The 27,706-nt window shown below is 43.0% G+C and overlaps 1 protein-coding gene across 2 annotated transcripts in view; it reads right to left on the reverse strand.

Annotated features, from left to right (window-relative positions):
• Positions 1-18,098, reverse strand: part of SLC7A10 (solute carrier family 7 member 10) — a 42,311-nt gene extending 24,213 nt beyond the window's left edge. For both annotated transcript variants that reach the window (XM_055726993.1, XM_055726992.1), the window contains exon 1: positions 17,972-18,098. In XM_055726993.1, coding sequence (XP_055582968.1) covers positions 17,972-18,068 — 97 coding nt within the window. In that variant the 5' untranslated portion in view covers positions 18,069-18,098. The remainder of the gene's footprint in view (positions 1-17,971) is intronic.
• Positions 18,099-27,706: the final 9,608 nt, after the last annotated feature.

The raw sequence follows: 27,706 nt of genomic DNA on the forward strand, positions 1-27,706 counted from the left end.
AGCACTCCTAATTGAGGAAATTAGTGACTGATTTTGATTGCCACTGCCTGTTGGTGAGCCCAGGGCATGACACACCTACAAAACCAGCCAAGAAGTCCCATGCATAGCTCATCGCTTTGGTGCTAACCAGAAAACTTGTGGCAGCACAGGCAGTCCCAAGGGCTCTATTTATTTACAATAAATAAACTTGTCACCTTCTGCCCTAGCTGACCTCCGGCTCTGCCCTGAGCCATGCACCCACAGCGCCAGCAACGTGACGGCTGCTTGCACAAAAGCAATGCCGTGCACTTAATGGGATGGATGGGCACAAAGTGCTGCTCAGCCTTTGCCCGGCTCCTCTCCAGCTTATTAACAGAAGTGTAGCATTTAATACAACAGATTAGAAGTGCACACACACACACACACCCCCAAATACAAAGAGAAAATGATGTTCTGAATCGACAAAGCAGTCAGGCCAAAAAATTACTAAACTATAGGGACTCTGCTGAATTAAAACCAGCAAACTCTCTAAGTGAGTTTTCTTAAGTTCTAGTCAAGCATGAATTTAGGCTGTGTGGCAGTGTTTTAGATATTTCACGCAATGGCCTTGAATTTCTTTGCTTTTAAATAGCATTCAGAAAACTTTTAATGAAGAAAGGATGAGGAATAAAAGAATCTATAGAGCTTGGCATTAAAATAATAGCCATTTAACTTCATATGTGAGTAAAAAATGAAAGTACTGTACCAGTGGAAAATGAATTATGGCTCTTCAGCTAATAAGCTTGCAAAAGTAAAACTGAGAAATGGCTATAAAAGTAACAGTGATAATTTAATGTCTATGGGGATTGGTGTTTAACAAAATTCTTAAAATCTGACTTCAGTTCAAATATTTATGTTAAAATTCCTAGCAAGTAAGAACATGACCAGTCATTATAAACTGCAGTTCCAGCATTCCAAGCGGATTTTGCTGGGTTAAGAATTTATAATCTGATTACGCTACACCCAGCTTTTACGTAGCCTGATTTTAAAAATCTTTAGATACTGACAAAAGTAATTTCTGTAACTTGTCATAGATTTATAAAGAAGATATTTGCCTTTTGAGCACTAAAACACAGGTGTAGTTCATGAGGACTTGAAGAACCAAGTTTTTCTAACAAGGTTTGGGCAGAACAGAAAACTGAGTAAAGGAAATATTTCAGGTGTAACCTCACCGATGCTACCTGCTGTGGTAGCACGGAGGGTGTGATAGTTTTAGTACCAGGGTTCGGTTTTGCTATTGCATGCGGTGCTATGGAGATTTGCCAGTCATTTTAATATTTTTATATTTATATTTCAATATTTATATAGTAAAATGTAGTACCTACACATTACAATGAGCCGCAGCATCCCCAGAAGGATGCTTGCCGTTTATCGTATTGCCTTTTCCCGGGTGGAATAGTTACTAAGCCAGGCTCAAATGCCTGCGCAACTGCCTCACTCGAGGAAAACAAACCCAACGGCGTTACGGACCGGCAGGAGCCGGGGGCGGGCAGCCCCTGCCGGGCCCGCGGGGTGGCGCCCCCTGCGGGGCACGGCAGGGCACGGCACGGCGCGGCTCGGCCCCCGCTCAGTGGCCGGGCCAGGCGGAGCCGAGCAGCGCCGCCCGCTGGGACCCGCCGGGGACCCAACGCGCCTCGGCCGTGGCTGAGCGGGAGCTGCGGGGCGCAGTCTGCTCTCCCCCTGCCCCTGGGGGCTTTGCCGCTTTCCCCGGTGCCACCGGCATCCGCCTGTTGGCAAGACGATGGCGTGTAGCTTTCCCTGACAGACAAGCACCTCTGCTTTCTTGTCTTCGGTGTTTTAAGAAAGTGTAAGACCGATTACCCTGCAAAGGGCACCGATGAGCGGAACTAGCAAACCGATACTACTTGTACGTGACGGCTGCTTTCAGGGGTGCTAGACAGCTGGGCTGCAATTAAATGAATTTAATTGCAGCTGGGCTGCAATTAATGAAAGATTCACCATCTGGAGAAGAGCAATCAAACCAAATTTGTGAGAACTGCTATCCTCAGTCTTCCCCGGGCCTTTAATATACCTGGAGCTATTTGAATAGCTCTTTAAAAGTAGTAAGCTGCACTTTTAGCTCTGGCTTAAGGCGTAAACTGTTGGTTTGGAATCACTTTCCACCAGCAGCGGAAAGCAGCGCTGCAAAACCTGCACGGTGCATTTACGGGGCTGCAGTACCCTGCTGTTCGGCTGAAGCCTGCTGTGGCAAATACAAGGCTGAACATGCTCAGACCATTGGGAGCCCAGCCTCCACCAAGGCACCCAACAGCTTAAAACCAGAGAACGTGCCCGTTTAAAATTCCTGCCTTTCTGAAAGGGGATGCTCTTTTACCTTCTTTTTTGTAAAATTAGTAATAATATGTCAATTGCTTTTCTTCTCCAGCAGAAGGCTCACCAAGAGAAATTTCATCAAGAAAACTTTTAAGCCACTGGTTTGCTAACATGATCATCACAAAATAACCCGCTGGTTGAATAGCATTCAAAGGAGGTTAAGATAGCAGGTGCTGACTGTACTTGTAGGAAGAGCACACTGGTATGGTAAAGACCTCTAGGCTGTGGGATATTATCACCATAGTGCTTAGAGTCAAATGCAAATGCTTCCTTAACCAAAACCAGCACTGGGAACTCTGATCCCATTCTGTGGCTTGCAAGCATCACGCTCTCCTGAGCACACACGTGGGCATACACTGGGTACGACAGATTAATTGACAAATCTGCGCGTTCGGAATTGCAGAGCCCAGCTGGGCACCTGGAAGGAGACATGGCTGTCCCCACCCGTCATTGCTGGTCCTCACCTGTGGAATGCCTCTCCACGCTAGAGGCCAAACATTTAGATGATGTCTGCAGAGGCCAGACTGGCACTAAGGTCGATAAAAGTCCAGGAGATGCTGGGGATCAGGCCTTTTAGGAACATGTAAATAATAAAGGAGAAGACGGACGTCTGCTGGTGCGTGGTTTTATTCTGTTTTATTTGCGTAATGCTGCTGCAATGTGTTTATATCAAAGGAGAAGTTAAAGCCTGTATGATAGGATTTTTGTTGTTGTTCTAAATTGAGAGCTCCTTTTATTCTGCTAATCCTTTCACCGGCTGCAGGCTCTGTCTGCTCTTTTCAGGCACACAGTCCGCTGCTTTATTTCCTGCTCCTCTGTTCTGACTCTTGTACTTGGTCTGATTTCTCTACTTCCTTAACTTCTGACTTGTTCTCCTCTTCTCTTGCCAGTGTTGGGATATGTGGGCTGCATTTCATTAGCATGGAGTGCAAACCTCAGCCTTCCGTGCCTTTTACTATACGCTGCAACTATAAGGCAGAAATATTCGGAAAAGCCTTCTTCTCCTAGGGCCTAGATGGCATTTTCCTTGGAATATTCTCCAAGGAGTAACACTGAGCGAGCTCCAGCACAATGCCACACTGAAAGCAGCCAGTGCGGCAGTAGGGCTGTGTTCGGGCAGGGATTGCTACCAGCCACCTTTGCTGAGCTTCACATTGCACCTTCCTTTTCCTGCCTTCCCTGACATCAGGGACCTCGAGCAGGGTTTACGGCAGGGCAGTGCTGTCAGGTGAAGATGAAAGGGTCCCAACAGAGAGGTGTGAAGCAGTCCTTTCTGGTGGTTCCCACTGCATCACCAGTGGCAGTGGTGCAGGAGGCTGTGTGGAACAGGGGCTCCAACCACCCCCTTGGCTGTGGCCCTTTGGCATATAAAGGGGCTGCTGTGACCCTCGAAGCACAGCACTCCTGGGGTGGTAGAGAAGGCTTCAACCTTTCCACTAGTTTTCAAAGAGAAACTGAAATCCCAGCCTACCTTGCTGCTGCCAGAGGGACGTGGAGGAGACCCCTCTAATGCTCCTAAAATGCCTAGGCTGCCCTGGTTAGTGCAGCACTGCACATTGCTCTCTATAAATAGTGCAACTTTATGCTGTATTAGCCCTTGTTATCTGTCCAGCATCTGTTTTTTGTGCTCTCTGGACCGTAATATCCTGACTTGGAATTTTACCTCTGAACAGCAGAAATGTGTCATTAAATCCCCTGATGGAGAAATTGGCAGTTCCTAATGCCCTGCTCTGCATGCACGCAGGAGGAGGTGAGGGTCTTCTCTAAGACACTGCATGACTGATTACGACCAGACAAATCCTGATTTTAAGGAAAGCAACTGATAGCAGAGCAAGGTTTCCCCTGTAGTGATTTAAGAGGCAGATGCCAGCCCACGCAGCTGATTTAGTGTTTGTCCCTTGGCTGAGAAATCCCACAGGTGACAGCTGTGCCTCTGGGATGGCTCTCATGGTGCCCTCTGCACCTACAATGATTTTCATTATTTATCAAGAAGGAAAGCAATTACAAAATGCTGCTGTCAAGCTCACCAACTGAGCTTTAGCAACAGCCAAGGAGTTCAGCTGTGTTGGGGAGTGCTGTGGGTCAGACAAGGACAGGACAACAGACGCAGCTTTTTGCCAGCCCAGGCTCTTCAGCTGTACTCATGCCAATGGCAGGGACCCTCGCACCATCTTTGAAGCATAATTTGTTTTGTGGAAAATGCTGTGGTGTTTTTTTTTTTTATTTTCTTTTTTTTTCTCCCCCTAGCTCTATTCTTGCTTCCTGTGACTGAGCACAGCAAACATTACTTGAAGAGTCTGGAAAATTTAGCAGCAACTTGCCCAGTGGGAAAGCCTCTTCCTGTCCGTTCCTGAAAGCTGTCAGTCCTCATGGTAGTATCACCACTTGCCTAATTAGAAAGATGAAATAAAATAGCAGTATGCAATTCCAGAAGTTATGCAGTACGCTACTACAGGTGCACAGAAAGATCTTTTTTGTTAGCTGAGTCTAGGCTCTAGCAGAAGAACCCAGCCTGGAAGCTGGCATCACCTCTCTGACCCCCACCCTGTTCCGCAGCCACTGCAGCACCTCCCTGCTTACCTTGCACAGCATCACTCTGCAGTTTTTTGCTGGGAAAAATGTTCCTCCTTGCAAACTAAAAGCTTCGTTTGGATGCGTTGGTGACCTTTCAACCCTCAGCTGTGACTACCAAGAACCCATGTGTGTGCCATGTTTGCCCCAGGGCTGTGCAACAGCAAAGGGACACAGGGACAAAGACTCATGGGGCAGCATTACAGGAGTGAGCAGGTCTGGAGAAAAGACACAGCTTGAACTGATCTGCTTGACTGTAAATAAGGTGAAATTAATTTCTTAATTAAGGAGCATTAATTCCTGCTCTTGCCTCTGATCTTCTCTCAGATTATTGGAGTTTATGCCTTCTGCTCTGACCCCACAAAGATGGGTCCTGCAAAAATGTGCTCAAACTTAGGTCAGTTGGTGGATTTTTGGACCATGCTTCTGTAGATTCTGCAAACCTGTGACATTATAACCTGAAGGGGTATAATGGGAATTTAAGTATGTTAAACTTTTAAGGTAAAGCTCTGTCTTCAATATTGTTCTGAACAGTAAAGGGGTTAAACACAGTGCCTTCCTGAATTGAAATTCCAGGCAATAAATATTTAAAACAAAGCAATATGAAAATAGCAGTAACAAGCTAACCAAATACACTAACTGCTGTGTTACAGCTCGGGTTACATGATTGGAAGAAAGACTGATAAAGAGTTGCCTGGGATCTTACACAAACCTTAGTTTGGATGCAGATGTAAACAAGACATGAGCTCTTCAGTAAAGTTTGTTGTTCTTGCAGGTTTCATACCTCCTTGATCAGAAATCATTCCAGCTCTCAAGCTTACGTTCTTTTGGTTGTAAATCTCTGTTAGCAAATTCTGGTGTAGTTAATTTTACTCTATCAGTATGGTATCATTACATCTCCAAATCGCTTTCTGTCTTGTTTTAGCGAAGAATACAAAGATAGGCTTATGTTTCACTATGGTCAATGAACAAGTGGAATTTTAAAGCAAAAAAAAAAAAAAAAAAAAAGGTATTTATGCTTCCTGGGCTGTGCACAACTATTACATAACAATATTTTATTTAAAGCTTGCACTTAATTTTAAGTGCACTTTGGTAACTAGCTCAGCCTGAGTTTAAATGAGATTTACAAATACCTATGAGCTTAGTATATGCTTCTTAAAATTCTGTGTTGTGTTCCAGTTAGAATACCAGTGCTGACTTATATCTTGACTTTGAAATATTTTATTTATTTTTAAATAATACATTTTGATAATTTTACCAACAAGAACTAGAAACTTCTTGATTTCCAAAACAAATGGCAGCTTTTCTTGAAGCTCTTAAATAACTATGAGCTGGGAATTTAAGGAAAATGCCAGACCTGTTGTTACACGATCTCAAGAGTTAGCAGTATTACGGTGTAGTTTTCTTTTGTGCATATGAGTCCTGTATTACCAAATACCACAACTAGGTCTTGAAATTAAGTATCTTCAGAATTAGTATACTTCATGTTACTCACTGACGTCTTGATATATCGGGTCTGTCTAAGCAGTTGACCACCTGTAGAAAAACTTAGTCAAAAAAAGTCACTCCTTCCCTCTGGATGGAAAAACTTATTTACAGAATGTTTTGAGTATGCAGAAACATGGCATTAAATTAGCTAATCCTGCAAAATACAGATTAATAGAGACCTTAACAACCCTGCCATCACAATGTGTAGGACCCTGGTTAAAATGTGCTGTTATAGTTCTGGCACAGATTGGAGATGTTTGATTTGTCTTGTGTTTCTTCCTTCCTAGTTTCCTAAAGAGATAGACCTCTGCTTGAAGTAGGTCCTCTAGAATTGCCCCTTTCCAGAAATTTTGTAATTGGTTTTGGTTTTTTTAGTTCTGGTGCTTTTGAGTAGCTAAATCTCAGCCAAGAAGTCCTCAGACCATTTCAGAAGGCCACAAAGGGAAATGTAGGGATTTCAATAGATGGTGTATTCATTCAGAGACTTCAGGGAAGTTCTGCGAGTTGGTGGCTGGAAGTGAATTTGCTCCTTTTGGCCCTTGTGTGCCACTTTCCCCATCTCTAAAAGTGAGAGGACAATCCCTACCTGCTGCAAAGGGCAGCTGGGTTGCTGGAGCAGCTCCTGTATCCTGACCATGTTTGGTCAACAAATGTTTTCATTGTTAGATTTGTGGTAAAAGGAGTGCATGAGACTGGCCCTATAACTTTAATTAATGGGAACAAATTAACACTTGTCACCATTGCTCTCTGCTGTGAGGTGCAACCTGAACATAGTATGGTCCGTTCTGACCCAACTTCACTGCAGTATGACTGCCAGCCTCGCTCAGGTATGTGGGTAATAAAGGATTAATGTGCTTTGTACCTAGCTGATTTGATTTAATTTAGGCCCTGATCCTATGAGGCAATGAAGTCCTCTACTCTCCTTGACCTCAGCAGGGAGTGGGGGGACTAGGGACCTGTTAAGAAAAGTGTCTTTAATCTTCCATTGGAGCCTCAGTGCACGAAGGGAAGCTATTCCTTCTGCACACACTTGTAAAATGTACAGGATTTGGGTAGCTTTTGTAATAGTCTGCTTAAATCTTAATGCGTTGCTAGGGAACTGGCTGTGTCCACGACCAAGAAACATGTAGACGTTGTGTCCTACTGGTCTCTGGCAGAGTTTACCGTAAGAAATGGCTTTATTGCAACAAGATCTACTAGCAGTAGTACAGAAAAGCAGTTCGTCAGCTTTTTTTTAATTACAAATATTTTAATTCTATCATACAAATAGAAATCCCTTCCAAGCCGAAGGCTAGGCATGTGAGGACACCACCCAGAATCAAATACTTTCCCCCCTTATTCTTTAAAATATTGATTCAGCTATTTTTTAATTTACTTGAGTCTAAGTACAGTGTTTGGAAGCTTAACACGCTTGGATACTTTCTGCTCTCTTGTACTAACTAATGCTATTACTATTTTAAAGACACAACAAGAGCTGATTATTTGTGTTTCCAAAGTGTATGTCTTTTCAGGTTTTCAGACCATATTTAAGAGCCTCAGAAATGGTGAAACGTTTGTGTTTATGGAGTCCTAAACTGCCATTTCTGATATGGTTTCATCTCCCTTTCATGGACATCAGAACTGTCTGCATTGTTTTAAATGAATGATAAAACAAGGCTTGAAATTAGCAAAGAAATAAGCCTGCTATCAAACCAGGACAAAATCTAGGCAGAGAAAAAAAAAAAAAGTCATGGGGAAATGGAAATGAAATATAGTCTGAGATTACTTCCCTAAAAACAAGCAAGCAAACCCTGTTCTATCAAGCTCTCAGGAGAGCTGCTGAAGAATTTTGAAATAATCCAGGGAAGGAACTCAACCCCTCATTTTCATTCTTCTCGGTCCATTCCTTGCAACTCCCTAAGAAAAACTGATCCCTTGGGTGTTTTCTACAAAGGGATGAATTTTTATGATATAAAAGCACATAGCTTAAAGCTGTAAGTCCTCATATTCCTTGGCAGTCATTATCTTCAGGTTTACGGAGAAGCACATATTGATCCTTTCCAACACATGGGTTGGCAGGGAGGCAAGGCACACTCACTCTTCTGGATTCATCAGCCTTCCTCGTGGGACCTGAGCAGAAGCGATCTCACAGCACAATATGAGGCTGTTAAAAACCCATTGTATGTGACACACACTAATAGTTTTTTTTCTCCTTGTCTCATGGTGGTTGCACAAAGTAACAGCAAAAAGATGGAAGACACTTAGGAACTACAACAGACTAGCCAACTAACGATGCTTTTTCTTGTCAGACCTATAGCTTATTACATCATGCACATGTATTCAAGTGCAATGACCTTTTCGCAAAACTGTTTGAGTTCTAGAGAAGGCGTTGCAGTAATCAGAGCTCAACTTCTGTCCTCCACTGTCTGAATGCAACTCTATACTCAGAGAGCAACTCTTTCTAGCCTGACTGCTCGCCTCTGTGTGATTATCTGACCCAGAGTTAATGTAACATAATTAACAAGTCTTGTTGTCCAGTGATGATTGTCAGTGATTGTTGTCCAGTAATTATATCATAATTAACATGAGTTGTCCAGTGTCACAGGTGAAGTAGAGGTTTTGTGATGGGCAGCCTTGTGACATTCATTGTCATAGATCAAATAATATTGTGGATTTTAGTTCTCTGGCCCAGTGTATTCCGTAGAATGAGATTCTTCCTTAATTTGATTTTTCCAGGCTTTTGTGACTCCACATAAGGTCTTTATATTGTTCAAACATAATTTCTGCCGTATATTAAATTAAGATGTTTGGCCAGATCTAGATTATGTGGCTTCATGTAGCTGATGAAAGAGCTATTGTTTTATTCACAGAAAAACTGCTACTCATCCAGATCACTGACCTGTTTCTTGGTGTTAGAAGTAACCTCTCTGAAGTTGCACTGATTTTTAATGCTATGTTTTACACTATTGATCCTGAAGCCCATGTTCGAAGTGTGATTATAACAGTATTCAAGGAACCGATAAAAATTTCAACTTAATTTTCAGATACAGAAAGATTTTATTTTTCTGTAAGTTTTGGTACTGTGCTAAAGAAAGTGGTAAATGAATCGGAGCAATTCAGCTGTGGGGGTTATTCCATTACTCAATGATACAGAAATTCCTCAAGCTTAAACATCACCAATATATTCCCCTCCACCTTTCTTTCTCTGAGATCCAGTGGAATTTGTCTCTCTTGTCTGAAAGAGATGATGAACCATGTCCAGAAGCAAGAATTTAATTGGCTCAACCCCAATAGACTGGGCCATTCATTACCCTGAAATCAGAAAAACTATCTACAAGTTCCTGAAGATGGGAGAAATTTGTAGGAAACCACTCCTCTAAATCTTGCTTTTTAGCCCTGACTTGTAGAGGCCAGTGCCAGAAGAATACATCAGGAGAATAAACTAATACTGCATAAGGAGATTTTGTGGAGGCTGGCATGTGAAGAAATGTATTTACCATTATATATGGCTTTCCCCTCCAGGAGAACAGGGCTTGCATATTTCCTATGCTTCCTCACAATACAGGGAAGGATACAGGCATTTAAAAAGGAATTAGGATGCTGAGATGCTCGGTCCATGCTGGATTGCTGGCTCCCTGCTCTTCGCTGTGGAACATCTGCTAAAGAACTCATTGGGAGACTTCTGGGTTTTTCAGGACCAGCAGAAAAAACAATACTGTTAGGATGTTTTATATTTGGGGCACTTCGGTACTGACAAATGCCTTCTCATTTCATCATGCTGCAACCAAGATGACAAAAAAAGTGTGGCAGCTATTAGAAACTCCCCCCCACAGCCCAACAAAAAACGGGGTCTTGAAAGGAAAAGTTTGGCACACAAAAAGCTCTCAACACAAAAAAGCTAAATCTCTACCAAACCATTTCTGCTTGTTGTGAGCCTGCCAAAGCAGAACAGACTTTCTCAACAGAAAAGGCTACATTATGCTAGAAGGAAATGAGCTGCAAGGCACAGGAAAAGGGAACGCGAGTGGAGATTTATGGCACTGCTGAAAGCAGGCACTGTACTGCCAGATGAGGAGTAAGACACTACCAAAGGATGCTACCTTTGTTTTTTCATCTATCAAGGAAGAAGAGTTTCTGTTGCAGGGTATCTAAACTACTGGCATGCATTGCAGAAAGCCCATCACTTCAGCCTTCTGATCAGTCATTGCATCCCAATCAGAATTTTCTACTTTTGCAGAAGGTAAGAAGGAAAAGAACCCCCACCAATTAGCAAAACCCACCCAAACCAAAACCACTGGTCAACAAATACCTGGTAGTTAATAACCTGGAAACAGAATTATGTTACAGATGTTGATAGTTTTGCTAAGTATCACTGACTTTATAAAGTACAAATTGAGGTTTTTTGCAAAGATCTTCTTTATGCCCTATTACTGTTTCTGAAGATCATATGGGAACAATTTGTTCATGTTGACATTTTTTACTTTGTTTTTTTTGCTGCTGTTTTGGCTTTTGTTCTTGTACATGAGGGACTTCACATGCTGAATTCGCCTGGATACAGACTGCAGCAGAAAGGCACATCTGTGGACAAACAAAACCATTTTCTATGTCCAGAAAGACTCAATTAAGAAAAATATGACATTAAGGCCTTTTTTTTTTTTTTTTTTTTTTTTCCTGCCAGGAATTTCTAATTAGAGTTCCTTTTTGCTGCCCTCCGTAAATTCAGCCTCAGAGGTAAGCTGCTAGCCCAGAGAAGCTGCAGGAACTCCCTGGATTTTTACCAAGCTTAATTTGAACTTTGCCATGGTTTTTACTTGCAAGTGTTATTTTCAGCTGCCTAAACTCAGATGAAAGGCTACCCCAAACAATTCTGATAGACAATTGTATGTTGGAACAGCCTTGAGGAACATGAGAACATGGCATCACCCCTAAAACATATCACACCATATATGTAACTTGCACGATGCATTTTGGATGGGCATCCCTAGGTTTCTTCCCTTCAAAATGTAGGGTCTGATCTTCCTCAGTAGTTATGTGCCTCTTTTTCATACTAGGTATCATGCCAAATTATGGACACCTATCAGTTTTTAATGTACATATGGAACCTGGACATGTAACTTTCAGTAGTTTTGAATCTGAGCCTAAGCCTCTAGACCCTATGGGGAAAAAAAACCTCCAAAAGTGCCTCAAAGGTGTCTTTGTGGTTTCCCACTAGTAAGGAAGATGTGCCATTTATCTTGAACAAAAGTTGACTGCTGCCTTTATTTAACCATCATTTGCATTTATAAGAAGACAAAATGTTGAATTACATTTCTCTACAGTCCAGAGCTAGATCCTGAACTATTGCCCTGAAAAAACCCCGATCATGCATGTGTAAATACTTTTGTGTGTTATGACAGCAAGTGCCATATGGAACTGAATGCTCAAAATATTAGTTAACAAGGAGGGTAACAGAGATAGGGAAGACTCTTTTTAGAAACACTTTTTTTTTTTTTTGAGAGAGAGAGAGCGAGCTGCTGAAGTAATCTGTATTACTCTCACAAGTCAGTGAACAAAAGTGTGTCCTGAAACTTCAGCTAGCTATAACAGTGAAATGCTCTCACACAGATTCAGAGAGGGAGAAGATTCTTGCTGCAACACCACTGTTTTCTGTGACCCTGGCCAGGATCACAGAAATCAGAAGAAATCACCTAGAGATGCGGGTGTTTTCTTTCCATCTTCCTCATATATCTTTCTGCTGCAGTCTTGTAACTTGGGTACTACACAAGTGAAGTCCATTGGGCCTGACTAGACATGATCTCCTAATGATTTGATACATTACTTGACAAAGAGATGGATCTGATCGGTGCCAGGTGATTCCATGACCAATAACCAGTCTCCTTAAGCAACAGTGTCATATGAAATCAGACAGGATTCATCAAGCAGCTGGCATTAATACCTAGCTATTTCTACCTAGCTATTTCCACTTAAGTTCTTGTATGTTATGGAAAATATGAGTACGAACACTATTCTCAGTTCCATCTGTTTTCCTTCCCCAGTGTTATACTAGCAGCTTGCAGAATCCTGTAATAGGTTTCTGTCTTTAAAGACTGTCTGTGGGATTTAGGGCGTGTTAGAATGGCAAGAAGCATAACAGCAAGGAGAGAGCAAACGGACATGCAGGAAGGCTGGTAAATAGTTTTCTGTTAATGGCAAGGAGGAAAAATCACCTCCAGTGCGATTATACTTCTGAACTCAGTGCTATCTCAGAGCGCTGCCCTGGAAATGATATTTATGGAAATGAGAACTTCCCTGTAGATGCATATGCAATTTTTAGTAAATAAGTACAATGCCAGGCAGATATAATGACAACCAAGGAAACTTATTTGGTTATTCCCTTGATGGTTTATCATGATGTAGACAGCAATTTGCACTACATACCGTGAAAACCCTGACATAAGGAAGTGTGTCCAATGTAATGGGGCTTTTCAGCTTCTACGCATTCCGCTGAGACCATCCATAAGGTGTCTGACTGACATCAGCTATGGAAGAAAGCAAGTATGTGCTGTTTTCTGGGCGATATGGAGAAGATAAATTCCAGAAAGCTACTTTCAGAAATAGCAATAACTGAACATACTGCTCGTTGGTCTGCTGAACAGAGTTTTGGTATTATCACTGGACTTGAACTGGGAACCAATTTATAAGGTTTCTCAGACCCAGCTTGTCTGTGAGTAGAATAAGCACTCCAAGCATTTTTTAAGCAATGCCAAGTCAGCTGATGCAGATAATTTGACCACCTGTGCTAAATAAGATAAGTTGTATTTACTTTTAGCTGACATATTTCATTGTGGCTCAATTTGTAGGTCTTGTAATGGGTATTACATAGCCTGACGTAAAATCATTCAGTGTATACAACAGATTTTACCACGATGTGAGTAAGACTCTATGGCTACTTTCATGCAGTTTTACAAGCCACATAAACAAATATTTTAAGAGGTGTTTAACTGTTTCTTTTATATAAAGCTACTTGAGCTGTATTAAACAGTTAAACATCTCTTGCCAAATGTCTTATACATGCATTTTATGTATACAGGTAAATGTATACTTCTAATGTAAGAATGGTGAATTTTGTTCCTCAGATCAAAAGAACCAGGCTGGCACCAGACGTTAATCAGGCTGCTGTTTCGAATTCTTGTACTTTTCTAAAGAACACTGGAATGTGGTAGAAACTACACAGAGCCAAGTCATGGAGCTTCTTACTCAGTTTTTCATCTACACAGGTACAACTCTCATTGAAGGCACTGAATAAGAGTTTCTTCTCTATATGGCTCATATGCCTTTGCTCATAGAAAAGATACACGTGCAATAATCTTAATTATATGTGTAGCTCCACAAATGAGATACAAAGCCAGCTATGTAGAAAGTGCATAAAATAACTGTCGAATTAAATACAGCATAGATTTTGGTGTCTGCAAAATAAATTCTTAATCAGGTTTAAAGCAATCATATTGTATCTGTAAGTTATTACCTACTAGATAATAAAGCACATATGTTGCTACTTTTTAAGCTGTATCACTTCATCTGAGTATTGGCAAGCTTAATTTGCAGTGTATTGAGTACATTAGAAGATTATTGATAGCTGGAGCCCGTGAGAGATTTGTTTTTGCTGTACATAACCACATTTGAGACAGAGTGGTTTGGGTACTCCTACAGCAAGTCTCTGGCACTTCCCAAAATTCTGTGGCAGAGATGAATTGCCAGGAAGATTTATTACTGCTACTGAACACTGTCTTCAGTTTCACAGTCATTAAGTAGCAGTCCCTTTTTAGCATCAAAATGTTTTTTTGTATTTACATTAGGATACTCCAAAGAGGTGTCTTCTGCCTCTTCATGAAACAACCTTTGGAAACGGCTTTCTTCTCTGACTAGGCTTGTTTGTACGCAAATTTAAAAAAGTTAAATAATGAAGTAATGAGGGATAGGCTTAAGTGTTGTGAAAGCTAGGTTGCCGGGAGAAATCAGGAAACTGTCCTATGGGGTGGATATTGGACAGGTATATTAGATTGCTAATTTGATGTACTTTGTTCTGCTATTTTTTCTGCTGTTTTTTATTTGATGAACTGCTATTTCTTAGGGCAAAGCCTTTCAAGCCTCTACCAAGAGAGGATAAAAATTTGAAAGGATGAGTTTTGTGATCATATTAAGATGGCATAGCAATTTATTATGTTGACAAGTATCTCGGTTGTAAAATTAGTAAGAAAATAGTCCTGTAATTCAGAACATGGAAAGAAGATGGGAAAGGAACACTTGCTTTACAGGGAATTAGCACAGGCTACGGGAGCTGCAGGGCGGCTGGCAGGATGAGGGCTGCCTCCTCCTCCTGTACCAGTCACTGCGCCCCAAACTAGTGAGCACCTTGCGTTCACCGGGCAGGCTGAGCACCTCCTTAGCTCTAACAGCCAGAAGCCTGTAAAGTTCAAGCTGGATGAAGTCGTATATCTGCATCTAGAGGTCATTTTTATTTCCTCAGATGCAACTGTGAAATTTCAGGGACTATGAAATACTGAGAGACCCTGACATTACTGGAATACTTGTCAAATATACCGGATAATGGTGCCCCACCTCCAAGCCTTCTCTTTCACCTCATTTCATTGTGCTAAGGAGCACTCAGAAAACAACCTGATTCCATCCCCCCAGTTGCAAATCATAAAATGCTTTATTTTAACCAAGCAGAATTAGTGTATAGAAGGCAACCGTGAGCTTATTAATCACATATTTATAGGCTCATATTTACAGTATTTTCCAAATACTCTGTCGAGTAGGAAACATCCTCTTTCTGTTACTAATTACTGTAAGATTATAATTGTCTATATCCATCCTGCAGCTGATTATTGTAGAGCAGGTCAGCTAAAACAGAGCATTTGGTGTATCACTGCATCAAACTTCTATTTGATAATGCAAAAAATATCCTCTTGCATTTTCTGTACCTGCAGCACTTTTATACGCTATTTGAATAAAGATAACCTACAAAAACATTTAAAGAAAAGTGCATAATCTTTTTTTAGCTCCATGCAGCGCAAGAAAGGTTTTTTTCAAAGGCATTTTCTTTTTTCTTGGTGTTCTCAAGCAATATGACTTTGCCATGGGATGCATCAGAGTTTGATGTCTAAACCCTTGAAGAGAAAAGTGTTTCCCTTCCCCACTCAGAAATAGGAAAACTGTTACGATGGCTAACATGAAAGTCCTGGTCTGTCATCAGTTCAAAAGGCTATGACACTGGCTGCACCCATTTTTCCCCGACATCCAAGAATTTGGAAAGTCTTCCCAGTGTTAAATTTTATCATATAGAAAAATTGTGAGCTAATTGGTTGTCTAATACGAATTCAGATCAAGCAGTTTAGTTTTTTTGCTAGAAGAGATTCCTCTTATTTAACTCCAGTAATGGTTTGCAAGCCAATCTGGTGTAATGCAATTTACAGTGTCCTCTGATTCTAGGCTGTCAAGTTTTATGTAGTGACATGTACAAAGCTATACTATACTCTTACTATCTCTTTGTCACTGGGGACTCTGTGATATATAATGTAATTTCACACACCTACACACAAATCAGACCCCAAAATAGGATCCTAGGGTTGTTTTTCCAACTTCTTTTATCAAAATACAGGGGAATTTGCAGCAGAAATTTTAGGCTTTATTTGGCAATGCAGATAACCACCTCTAATACTTAAATCTCTTGACAGTACTAGACTTAATCATAAATATCAATATTTTTCCCTACTCAAATGTCTTTGGTAGATGAGAGGCTGTTTCACAAGATTTTGTGTAAGCATTATTATACAGGTATTGTGCTTGCAACATGTTGCAAATGAGTCAGGTTGATGAAAGGTTGACTGAGAAGGGATCTGGGAGAGCAGAGTAGCAGTCTTGAGATACAATTACCCAATTATCTAATATCAGCACTAGCAAATGACATAGATGCCATAAATTTTCCCTATGGCCAGCAGCAACTCAGGTGATACCTAACCCTGGAGGTGCCTTACAGCACAGTATCTTGCCAAATACTCACAAGTACCCCACTCTCATGCAAGGTCATCTGTGCTCCACCGAGATCCACGAACCAGATTTTCCCCCTTAAATACGCCAAAAGGATTCAACTGCAGTTATAGCTGCCCCTTACATTTAGTATTTCAGTATGGGAACGGAATGAAATATCTTCCTTTTGTATAACAGCCTTGCTCACGATGCAAGAGATCCTGTTCAATGGCACTGAAATTTCTCTCTTGTGTTTTTGGTTTTGTGGGGTTTTTTTGCAAGATCCTATCCACTTAAATGGGGCATAAAGGAATACAGGGCTAACAGCGTAAGATTGTAGTAGGATAGTATGATAACCTATAGGAAGTATGCGGTAAAGTCTGCTTCCTCAAGCATGGGGACATCACTCACGCAGATGCAACGGGCTATCCCCGCCAACTCTGCTACCACACAGCATGCTGCTGCCGCTGCTCCTGCCGTGCCCACCGTGCCCACTGCCACCTCCCCGTGCCCCAGGCCTGGCCCCAGCTGTCACTGCGAGCCTCTACGGTGGGGAAGGTGGGGGCTGGGCCTCCCCCCAGGGTTCTGAGACTCACTGAGTTTGTACAGGCTGCTTGTATTTGGCTACGACACATCTCCCTCCCTGGACTTGCCCCAGCTCCCGTAGACTGAACACCACACTGGGCCAGAGCCCGCTGCGGGAAGGTGCTGAGCACAGCCTTGCCCTCATTTCTCAGTTTTGACTGTTACGGGATAAGCAGGCTCAGCCCCGCTGGCTGGCAGCTCAGAAACGCAAACCAGAGGGTCTGTTGGAAAAGGCACCGACCGGCAGCAGCTCTGCCAGCTCCCGGCAGGTGCGGGAAGCGGGACAGTGCCCTGCTGCTGGTGCCATGCTGCTGGTGCGTGTGCTGCCGGTGCCCTGCTACCGGTTCCCGCGCTGCCGTGGTGCCCTGCTGCCGGTGCCCTGCTGCCAGCATCCGTGCTGCCGTGCTGCTGTGTTGCCTTGCTGCCGGTGCCCTGCTGCCCTGCTGCCGGTGCCCTGCTGCCAGCTCCCGCCGCCCCGGGCCGTTCGGTGGCTTTCTGCAAGCCCAAGCTGCCAAGCTGCAAGCCAATCTCAGCTAAAAGAATCAACTTTTGGTTTAGCCTTAGCAATAAAAGGGCACGAGCCCGAACAGCGCGAAAGGCCATCAGGGGACCGCTTTAGCAAATCTCCCGATGCTGCGTTCAGCCCAGCGGCTGCGCGGGGGGGCTTTACCCGTGTTTTGTTGCCCCCCCCAAGCAGGACCGTGCCCCACAGGCACGTCCCGACCACCGCCCCCCGCGCCCCGCCAGCCGGGACGCGTCGTCCCGTGCCACATCTCCCGGTAGCGGTACCGGACGATGGGCTGGCGCCCCGGTACACCTGCCCGCGGGTGCCGTGCCTCGCCACACCGCCGCTCCTCGCCGGCCGGCGGGCCCCGAGCCCCCGCCTCAGCGCGGGGCTCAGCCGAGCGGGACGGGCTGGCAGCGCTGCCCGTGGGCGAGCAGCGGCGAGACGCGCTGTCCCGCGGGGGCACCGGGCGGCGGCCCTTACCGATGATGATGGCACAGGCGCTGACCAGCCCGATCTCCTTCTTCAGCGCCACCCGCTCGGGGCCGCCGGGCGCGCCGCGCTGCTCCCCGCCGGCCATCGCTGCCCGCGCCGCTCTGCCCCGCCGCACGCCGCCTCGCGCATGCGCCGCCCCCGGCCGGGGGCGTGGAGGGGGGGCGTGTGTCCGCGCGGTGGGCGCGCGCCGGCGGCGGGAAGGCGCTGAGGGCTGTCGCCGCCTCTCTGAGACGAGGCACCTGCGGGCAGCGGGCGGACGGTCTCCCGGCCCCCGCTCTGGGGTCCCTCTCAGGGTGGCAGCGCCCGAGAGGGCTACGACAGTCACCTCTGAGAAACCTGTAAACGTGTCCCCCGAAGTGCGGGGGGAAACAGCCGCAGTAACGCCGGCGTTTGGCTTGGTAAGTGCCAAGGTCAAACCACCGCTTTGGTTATTTGGCTTGTGGGACAGCGGGGTTCGCCCCTGCGCCCAGGTAGCCCGGCGTGCCCGCAGCTCCTCTGGGATGACTTTGGTGACCAACCAACCTAACTCCTGCCCCGCCCCCCCCCCCCCGTAAATCTTTTCAGTGGTGGCCCGCCTATTGTGCTTTATAACTTATGGTAGTGCAGTAATTTATAGGAAAAAAACATTTTATTGCTTGTAATCGGTATTCACAATATGCGGCCAGCCAAGCGTAGTTAAAATCAACAAGGTGATGCCCAAGTACTGACTGCTTGGTTTCTGCCTTTTCTTGTAAATTTCTCCCCCTTCCCCCTTTGTTTCAAACCTCTCTGAAAGGAGTGGAAACCCCCCAGTCTGTCTGTGCACCAGTTGGTGCTGAGGTGCTTGCGGCTGAGGGCATCCCCCCCCCCCCCCCTCCCCCCTCCTCCCCTGCCCCCCAGCCCTCCCAGCGCCTTGCTGCAGCTGGAGTCATCTGTTGTCAAGGTTAAGGAAATAATAAATATTTCCTTTCCTCACACAGGGGATGGAGCACAAATATTGGGATCCTGCATTGCAGCAAGAACATAGGAATAACAAGGTAAATGTAAGGAAATAATGTCATAGTAACTCACAGAACTTTTGCTCTGAACAAACTGCCTTTGTAAGAGTGGCAAGGGATGATGTGTCCTTTACTCTCGGGTGAAATCAGAAAGTTAAATCATAGCTTGGGAACCTGAGCTCTTCCCTCAAGCTGTAACAGCCAAGGGTTTATTGATGGAAATCCCTGGTTCATTCCTTGTTCACAAGTCAAGATGAACACCTTCCTGAGAGCAGTTCTGCAGAGAGGTTCCCCCATGTGGGTGACCTATTCTGAAAGTGCATAGGTCAGAAACTTTTCATAGGAAGATTACATGGTATCTGGGAGGTGCAGGAAGAGGAGATGGTGTGCATCAGTGGGGCAACCAGCACGGTAATGGTATTTGGATGTGGTGTGGTGGTATCAATGAGAGAAGGAAGGTCTGGTTCTTCACCTCAGTGAGGGAAGGTGAGAAGTTTCTGTGGTGATGTCAGTCTCATATTCTTTGGCTTTAGAGTGAAAAGTATGACCTGAAGACTGGAACGTCACTTGAAGAAATCAGTGGACTATTCTTACAAAGCTGGTAATTGTAAGTGATTTTACTTTATAAAGCTGCTTTATATTGCTGCTGTTATAGAAAGGCTTATTGATTTTCAGAGGCTGAGACTTGTTTCCTAAACTGATCTATCACTCTGTGGAATTGTTGTTTCTAAATGAGCTGCCTCACTACTTCTAAAATGTCCTTTTGTTGAATTACTAAGTACTTTTTATAAGAAAGCATTTTACAAGAAGAGTCACTTTCTGAACTATGTAAACTGTACTATTATTCTGCTTTTAAAGACGGGGAAACGTGAAGGCTAGAAATTAAGTTTGAGATGTTCAAAAGTAACCTGATGCTTTAAGTGTTTCTTCTACATGATTTAAATGATTGCTTCAGAGCTATGTTTTCCACTGGTAGCAACTCAAGTAATTTCTAGTAGCTCTGAAAGTCTCTGCATGCTAGTCTTACATGGGCATTATGATTTACTCTGTGAAAGTTGTCTGTGACAGCCTATTTCTTTTGTAAAAGCTGAAAAATAGATTGAATTTCATCCAAAAAGTACAAAAATCAAGAAATATGGGAACAAATGGTGTTGCTAACTGTGTTACTAACTGTATTGCTGAGTTCTAAGAACCTAATGAAGTTTAGGATCAATTAAGCTTTACAGAACAACCACACAATCTGTTAAATGAATGACCACTTAGAAGGGTAATGCTGTACTTGGTTTCTTTCGCTGTGGTAGGAATGTTGGTTTGCTCTGGAATATGTGTGTAATCTTTGTGGCATTGTGTGGAAGATAAAAATCCCAGTCAGCCCTCTTATGCTGATTAGTGAGGAACAGTGCATGCTGACTGTGGGATGAGGAAAAAGAATACTAGAATTCAGGTAACTCTAATAAGCTGGTTCAACTCAACTGTGCAGTAGCTGCAGGAATTTTGTTTATTTTTTTTAACATTCTGGCCAGTTTAGGAGGCTTTGCCAGGGCAAATGCAAAGTATCCGTACATTTGTGCACTGCCTGCTGATATAAATACTTTGTTCTCTAATTGTTCCTCCTTGCTGAAAGCCATGAGGCACAACTGGGTGACTTTACCAATATGTTTTCAAGTATTTTGCTGGTAATAAGAGAGGAAAAACTCAACAGAAAAGCACCAGAAAACTCTCCTTAGGAAAGGGAGCCAACAAACCATTAAAACTAAGAGTGGCAGAGGAACCTTTAAGAGCATTCAGTCTTTCTATCCAGTTCCATGTCAGGTGCATTTTGAACAAGGCTGAAACAACAGAGCTGGCACAGGAGAAAAATGGGGTGAAATCTCAGCCTTGTCCTAACAAAACCTTTTGCAGCAGAGAAGTTAATGAACTGGCACATCTGATTTTGTCTCAGCAAGGCCAGGATGTTGTCTATTACACCTTAGAGTTTCAGCACCTGATCCTGTTTTGTAAGTTTCATCCTTGAGGGGCAGCATCTGTGCCTTTGCCTTTGTGTGGGGCTGTTCCCAGGAGGAATAGACAGCCTTTGCAGCTGGGCAGCTGTGCTTCCCTGGGCCACGATAAAGGCATCTGATAGGGGAGACACAACCGTTGGCTGCTCACCCAAGTTAGGGATTTTACAAATGTCCATTTGAAAGGACCTGTACCCTTGCACTGGGAGATGAAGATACAGGTATGTGATTGCCTTTTTCTTAAGATGTATAGCATTATTTTGGTAGGTGCTTATCTGTGGTATCTCTGCCAGAATATACTTTGTAGGCAGGCAATAAGCTTGTAAGCAGTTTAGCCTAGTTACCAGGTAGTGTGGGTGATAAACAGGGTGGGAAAATAGGGTTGGGTGCAGCTGTGTTGGTGATGGAGGAGGATGGTGACTGTATAGCAGCAGTGCAGTCTCTCACTGCCGCATGAGACTGAGTACATGGTGTAAGGGATAATGGTCATGGGCAAGGGGATACAGCCAGGAAATCTGTGCTGGTAACTTGGTTTAGGACTGTAGTTGTGGACCCCAGTAGAGTAATTCTTTTTTTTCATTTGTCCTTGGAAAGAGGGTAAATTCTTCTCGTAAATCCATATAAAGAACATTGATTTATTGATTCTTTTCACAGTGTGTACATAATAAATGACTTTGCCTTTCAAAGTTTTAAGTGTTTTACTATTGCTGAAGGAGTAAGCAGGTGGCTGTTTACATGAGCTTTTGATATGCTCACATCCATAGCAAAACACAGGAGTGTAAAATAGCATTGGGCCAGAAACCTGTTGGAAAAGACAGCAGTGACAAAGGTTGCCCACATTAACTGCCAAAAATGCTGCTTTCCACCCCCCCACCTCCCCCTTTTTTTCTTTTTAGGCTGAGTGCCTGCCTGCTTCACTGTGTTTTTTGCATGAGGGTGAAAAGAGGACTTTTGTCTTTCTGTGGTAGTGGTGGTTGCTTATTTAAGTTGTATATTCTGTCCTATTGTTAATATAGTTCCAAAATGAGCAAGTCAGAGGGCATGTACATTCTAATTAGTAGTTATCTGAGACAGCTTTCAGAGCAAAGACTTCTTTTAGGTTGTTTTGGATCTGAACATACTGTATCTACTTGAATGACGAAATGTTAGTAAGCAAAAAAGCCAAAGTTCTTTGTAGGAAGGCAATTGCTGCATAGCAACTGCACAGAGAGGATGCAATGAAGCTTGCATGGGTTCTCTTCTGTTGCTATTTTTGTCCTCATTTTCTCTGTGTTCTGAAATGTACAGAAATTACTGAAGTTGTTGGAGCCAGTTATTTCATTCATTGCTACTTATGCTCTAAAAAAAAAAAACCCACAAAAAACAAGCAGTGCAGTTTGGAGTTTCTATTTGGGAAGAAATAATAAAGGGAATTTAATATGCCATTTATGAAGGGATGCTGTGACTGAGTTTTCAAATTAATATGGTCTTTAATGTGTGTGAAGTCTACAGGAACAGAGCAAGGTTAAAGAAATATAAAGACTCTCTATGAAAGTAGATGTTTTTTCCAGTCTTACTCCATTTTTGTATCCATCTAAAAAAATTTCTATCATCTTAAAAAATAACCAACCCTACGAACCCAAAACATACTATAGTTGTTAAAGCATAATTCAACTTTGAATGTAATGGGGTTACCACAAACAACAACTGGGAAATAGTTACTTGGAAGGATAAAATATTTTGTAGTGTATCTTTAAATAAAAGAGTAGGCTGACTGGTTTAGCAAAAGGAAATTTGGGAGTAATAAGATTGTAAAGTAATTCTTAACTGCTAATAAACTTGAGAGTAAGGTTTTGCCATGTTGATTAGTGTCTGTGGAAAGCCTGTTATATCCATACAAAATATGGGAGACTCTGGTCTGAAATGTCCTTCTGGATGTGCCCTGCGCCAAGTCCATGCTTGACCGATTTAGCCAGCGGACTTGAGACTGTGGGACTACTGTTATCCTATGCTTTGTCATCTTTCTGTAGTAGGACAGAAACTTGCAGGGCATTAGGGTTAAGAGCAAGAATACAAGCAGGAAGAAGGCCCATTTACTGGGAGGTGACATCAGTGGGAGGGAACCATCTGACGCCTTTCTACTTTATGTGAATGAGTCCCAACAGGCAACCCTAGATGTAGCCAGGTGCAGGTGGATCAGTTACTTGTTGAAAGCATCCCATTCTCCATCACCTTGCTCTAGCACGTTCAACCTCTATCACATTCAGCCTCTATATGATTAAGGTGGAAAAAACATGGTGTTCTTTTTATTTCTGGTAATATGATATTGCACCTCTGTGTTTTCAGAAAGCTGTAGTTGAGGAAGCTGCATTAGTATGTGACTCCCCAGTACCTAAACAAGAGAATGGGGGACGTACATTTGAAAAGGGAAGGCAGAATCTATTCCTTTAGTCCAATAAAGGAGGAAATAGTCCAGAGTGGCTTTTTTTGGCTAGCTACTCTTCTCTGCAATAATGGCAACAGGGAAGAGATTCTTCCAAGTGTGGAGCAGTTCTAGAATAGGTCAAAGAAGGTAATTAGCTTGTGCAAACTAGCTAAACATCTGAACCAGGTAAAAGTAATTTCTGATTAAATATTACACCAATAACTTAATTTATGTTTCTATCATCCTCCTTCATTATTTAAAAATCTTATTCACACAAATATAATTTATAAACAATGTTCTTTAATGTTTGTACCTTGCCAAATGGTAATGTGAGAGCTGAATGTGTGAACCAGTGTCTAGCAACAGGTATGAAGATCCTTCATGGCCTCCACTGCCTTACCTTAGCAAAGCACTGCTCTCCAGAACAATTTAAACATGGTGTGCCAAGGGGTAAGTGGAGTTGTTCCTCACTGATCCATAAGAGTTAGTGTGGGTGCTGGGAACACAAGGCTATACACAGAAATGCAGCAACCATCTTTAACCAAAAACGTTCTGTGACATGCAGTAAAGCAGTGGGAATACAATAAAACATTCGATTGTCTCTTCCTCTTACTTCAAGTTTTTGGGAAGACTCGCTTTCATGTCATTAAGGGGCGGGAATGTAACCAAGAGCTGGAGTTAGTAGATCTTCAGGCTTACAACATTGGCTTCTGAGTGGGCTGCATTTTAAGAGTATGTTCCATGCTTGCTGAGTGGGGACCTGGATGAGAAAATTGGAAAAGCAGGCTGAGAACCAGGTCTTCTGCGAAGCTTTCTGATCTAAGTTATTTCAGACAATGAAGTCTGTCTTCTGAATTCTGTAATGTGTTGCATTCATTAGGCATTGGGAAGAGCCTTAGTAGGTAAGGCTGACTGTTCGGGCTGACTGGTGCCACTCTTTCATGGCCCTCTGCAAGATCTGGGAGCTTTAATCCCACGATTTAGGAAGGTCAGGAGATGCTTCAGGCAGCATCACTGTGTTTTGAGCTCCTCTAGAAGGAATGTGGGTCTTGTACACAGCAGAAGCTTGCCTAGTGTCAATAACTCCCTCCACAGCCTCTATAAAGGACGGTATTTTGCCAATGTACAGAGAAGTCAGGGCCAGATACTTCACTGCACTTACAGCTCCCTTTAAACAGCAGGCTTTTATCTGTAGGTTCTGGTCACCAGAATTTTAGCTGTCTTTTAGATAAATTATTCATCAGGTATGAACTGTTGGACATAGAGTTTTTACAGATAGGTAAATTTCCCATTATAGGAAGTGGGCCATTGTATGTTCAAATTGTATCACCTCTTCAAAGATGTTTCATGACAGCTCATAAGTAGATGAGTGTTAAGTCGATTATGTAAAGAGCTATCTGCAGGTTGTTGATGAGTGAGGTTTCTGGAGCCAGGGTTATTAAAAGAACCTAGTTTCAGTTAATCACTGGAACAATTGGTGTGTTATCACCACTGTAACAACTAAAAAGCTTTTCTTAAATCACCACTCTAAACCTTTGTTGTGATTAACATAATTCTATTTTTTCTTCTTCAGTGCTCACTGGGAAACTGTCTCTTATTTTTTCTATACTATGCTTTGGTTTATCAGTTCGCTAGAACACTTATTTTACTTTCCTTGCTTATAGATTACGAACACCCCTGTTTTATTAAATTTTTTTCTCCTCAAAGGACGGGCTTTCAAAACCCTGTTCTTATTGCTGTCATCAGGACTGTATTCAACTTCTGCAGATGGTGACTTATGTTGGACATAATATTGAAGTTAATGCATTACAAGTGCTAACTGGTTTAGAATAGCACCTCTATTTCTTACAAGGGACATTTCTCCCAGCTTGGGAATTTTTTTTTGTGTGTGACACTGTTGTGCTGTTGACCTAGGCTTTTAGCTTGAGGTTCACCATAACCTGTTTCACATCCTTTTCAGAATCCCTCTGCATTGCTGCCTACCCCATCCTTCCCTATTCTGCATCTCTGTGCTAGATCCCTTCTTTCTTCTTGCACCGCTTGTTCAGCTGAATATCAGCGTTCTGACTTTACCAGTCAGCTGAGATCATCCTGAATTTTATTCCTCAGTTTTGCATTTGCAATTGCTTTCAGCTTGGTGTACCCATGAATCCTTAGTCTCTGGTCACTCAAAATGAATAATATTGATCCCTGGATAGATTCCAGGGGACCCATCCTGAGATTTCTTTCTGTTTTGTCAGTGCATTGTGAATAATTACCTCAAAAGGAACAGTTGTTTTGTTTGGGGTTTTTTGAGACAGTTACACAGGTAACATTACAGTTGTTACTTGGGTCTTATTTTGTGTTATCTTGCTTAATATCATGACACTTTGGTCAGAGTTAAAAGCTCTAGTTTAAAGAAAATTAGTTCAAATCTACCACTTCCTTTTTTTTCTACTGAAACAAGTTCCCTATCGGACACGAAAACCACGACTGGAATCATCCCTCGTTTCTGTGACCACTTGTCATCCTCCGAAAAGCTCGGTAGGTGGCACTCTGTACCTGTAGCTCAGTATTTAAAGTAACGCCATCACAATTGTCTCCTGTGCCGATTATTTTAAGTACTTATTTCTCAAAGTTTGGCTTCTAATCTTAAGATTGAAGTTACCATAGTAGGAAAAGTATTTTTGAGGTGGCTTTGGGTTCACGTTGTCATTAAAAAAAATATCTGTCATTAAAAAAAATATCTGTTAATCTTTCAGCATATATTTGCACAGCACAATTTTATATAGTATGCTGTCAAGGGAGTGAGCCACCTCTGTGAGGGTGGCTGGAACATATTCCGGTGTTGGTTGTGCAATACACTTCTGTATCCATGCCTGCTGCATGAAGAAGCACAATAGGAAGAACACTGGACCAGGGATCATTCTGCTTTGTGTTCTCCCAGTCTGAGCATGGCCGAATTGTAGTTTAGATAAAGGGATGGAGGTCGTTCTCAGATCAGGCTAGTCTTTGTCACCATGATCCATAGGTCATAGAAGATGTATAGTCTATTTTAAAGACTCCAAGTAACGTTAGTTCTGCTAATGTCATTAGCTCTGGAATTCTGTTTCTGATTTTAAGTTGTCTGAAACTGTACCTGCTGCTTCATTTTGAGAACATCATGTGGCTGCAGTTGGCATCAGCTGTCTATGCTCTTGCTGAGTGCTCTGTAAGCTCCTGCAATGGTTGGGGAATGGAGCCTGGACCCTGTTTTCCCTGGGGGCCCAAGACATGGCTGTGTGGCTGTGTCAGTGTTCTGTGGGCCTGCACTCAAGACGCTAGGGTAGAGCAGCTCCCTGCTTGTAGGGGGTAAGTCAGCTGCCAGAGGAAATCTCCAGGCTGCTAGTCCAAAGATTTACCACTGAGACACAATGGAGCAGACTGCCACCTCTTGCCTTTTTGAATACTCTCTTCTTGATAATTGATTGTGTCAAGGCAAAATCTAGTGGTGTTTAACCTAATCTTTCTTGGCTTTGCCTTCAAAGGGACTAATTCTTAGGATGCCAGTTAGCTCCATTAATCCGGGATTTTGGAGCTCCCTCTCAACTCTTCCTGACCTGTGAGCACTCCCGAGTCTTCCAGGACAAAATAAAACAAGTTAGCTGAGCCACCTGGCAGTGGTTTGAACTGACTTGTTTGACTTTGCCCTAGAACTGACTAGAAGTGCTTACACAGCCAGTTACTAGATCTCAGCTGGAAGGTGTTAACCAACAGCTGAGAAACAGAAACGAACAGCTTTGTAAATGGCCTGTGAACTGTATGCCCTGGGTGAGAGGCTTTACGTTAGCCTGTTGGCTTTCCCTGGAAGAGACGAGGTGTGCTCCTATGGCCTCTTCCAGTGGAGGGATGCTGTAAGAAGCTGTCACATCTCAGCTCCTAGCTAGTGTATTCCCTGCAAAGGTGTGTTCCCTGCCTGTGCAGCACAGATGGGATTGATGTGCCTGAAAGTCTCCAATGAAGCTACACAATGTGCTTCATAGGGGTACTGTGAGTAGCTCAGGGTGAAGACTCTGTTGCACAACCTTATTTTGTTGTGTACTTTGGAGAATGGGGAAGCCAGTTTGTACTCTAGGTTGTCTAGCAGTCTTTGAAATACAAAAAAGCTTTTTTTCCCCTTTCCTATTAGTAACCTGGCATATCTATTGTGTCATGGAACAGTAAGGAAATGATAACGCTTCTTATCCATACAATATTATATTTTTTGAGAAGAATAACAAAGTTGGAACATGCATCATGCTCTTCACTTATGTATTGGTGAATATTTGCACAGAGAACCAGAAATAAAAGATTATTCTGTTATCCAGGAGCTCATCTATGTGCG

Source organism: Falco cherrug, chromosome 14, assembly GCF_023634085.1.
Source record: "Falco cherrug isolate bFalChe1 chromosome 14, bFalChe1.pri, whole genome shotgun sequence".
NCBI lineage: Eukaryota > Metazoa > Chordata > Aves > Falconiformes > Falconidae > Falco > Falco cherrug.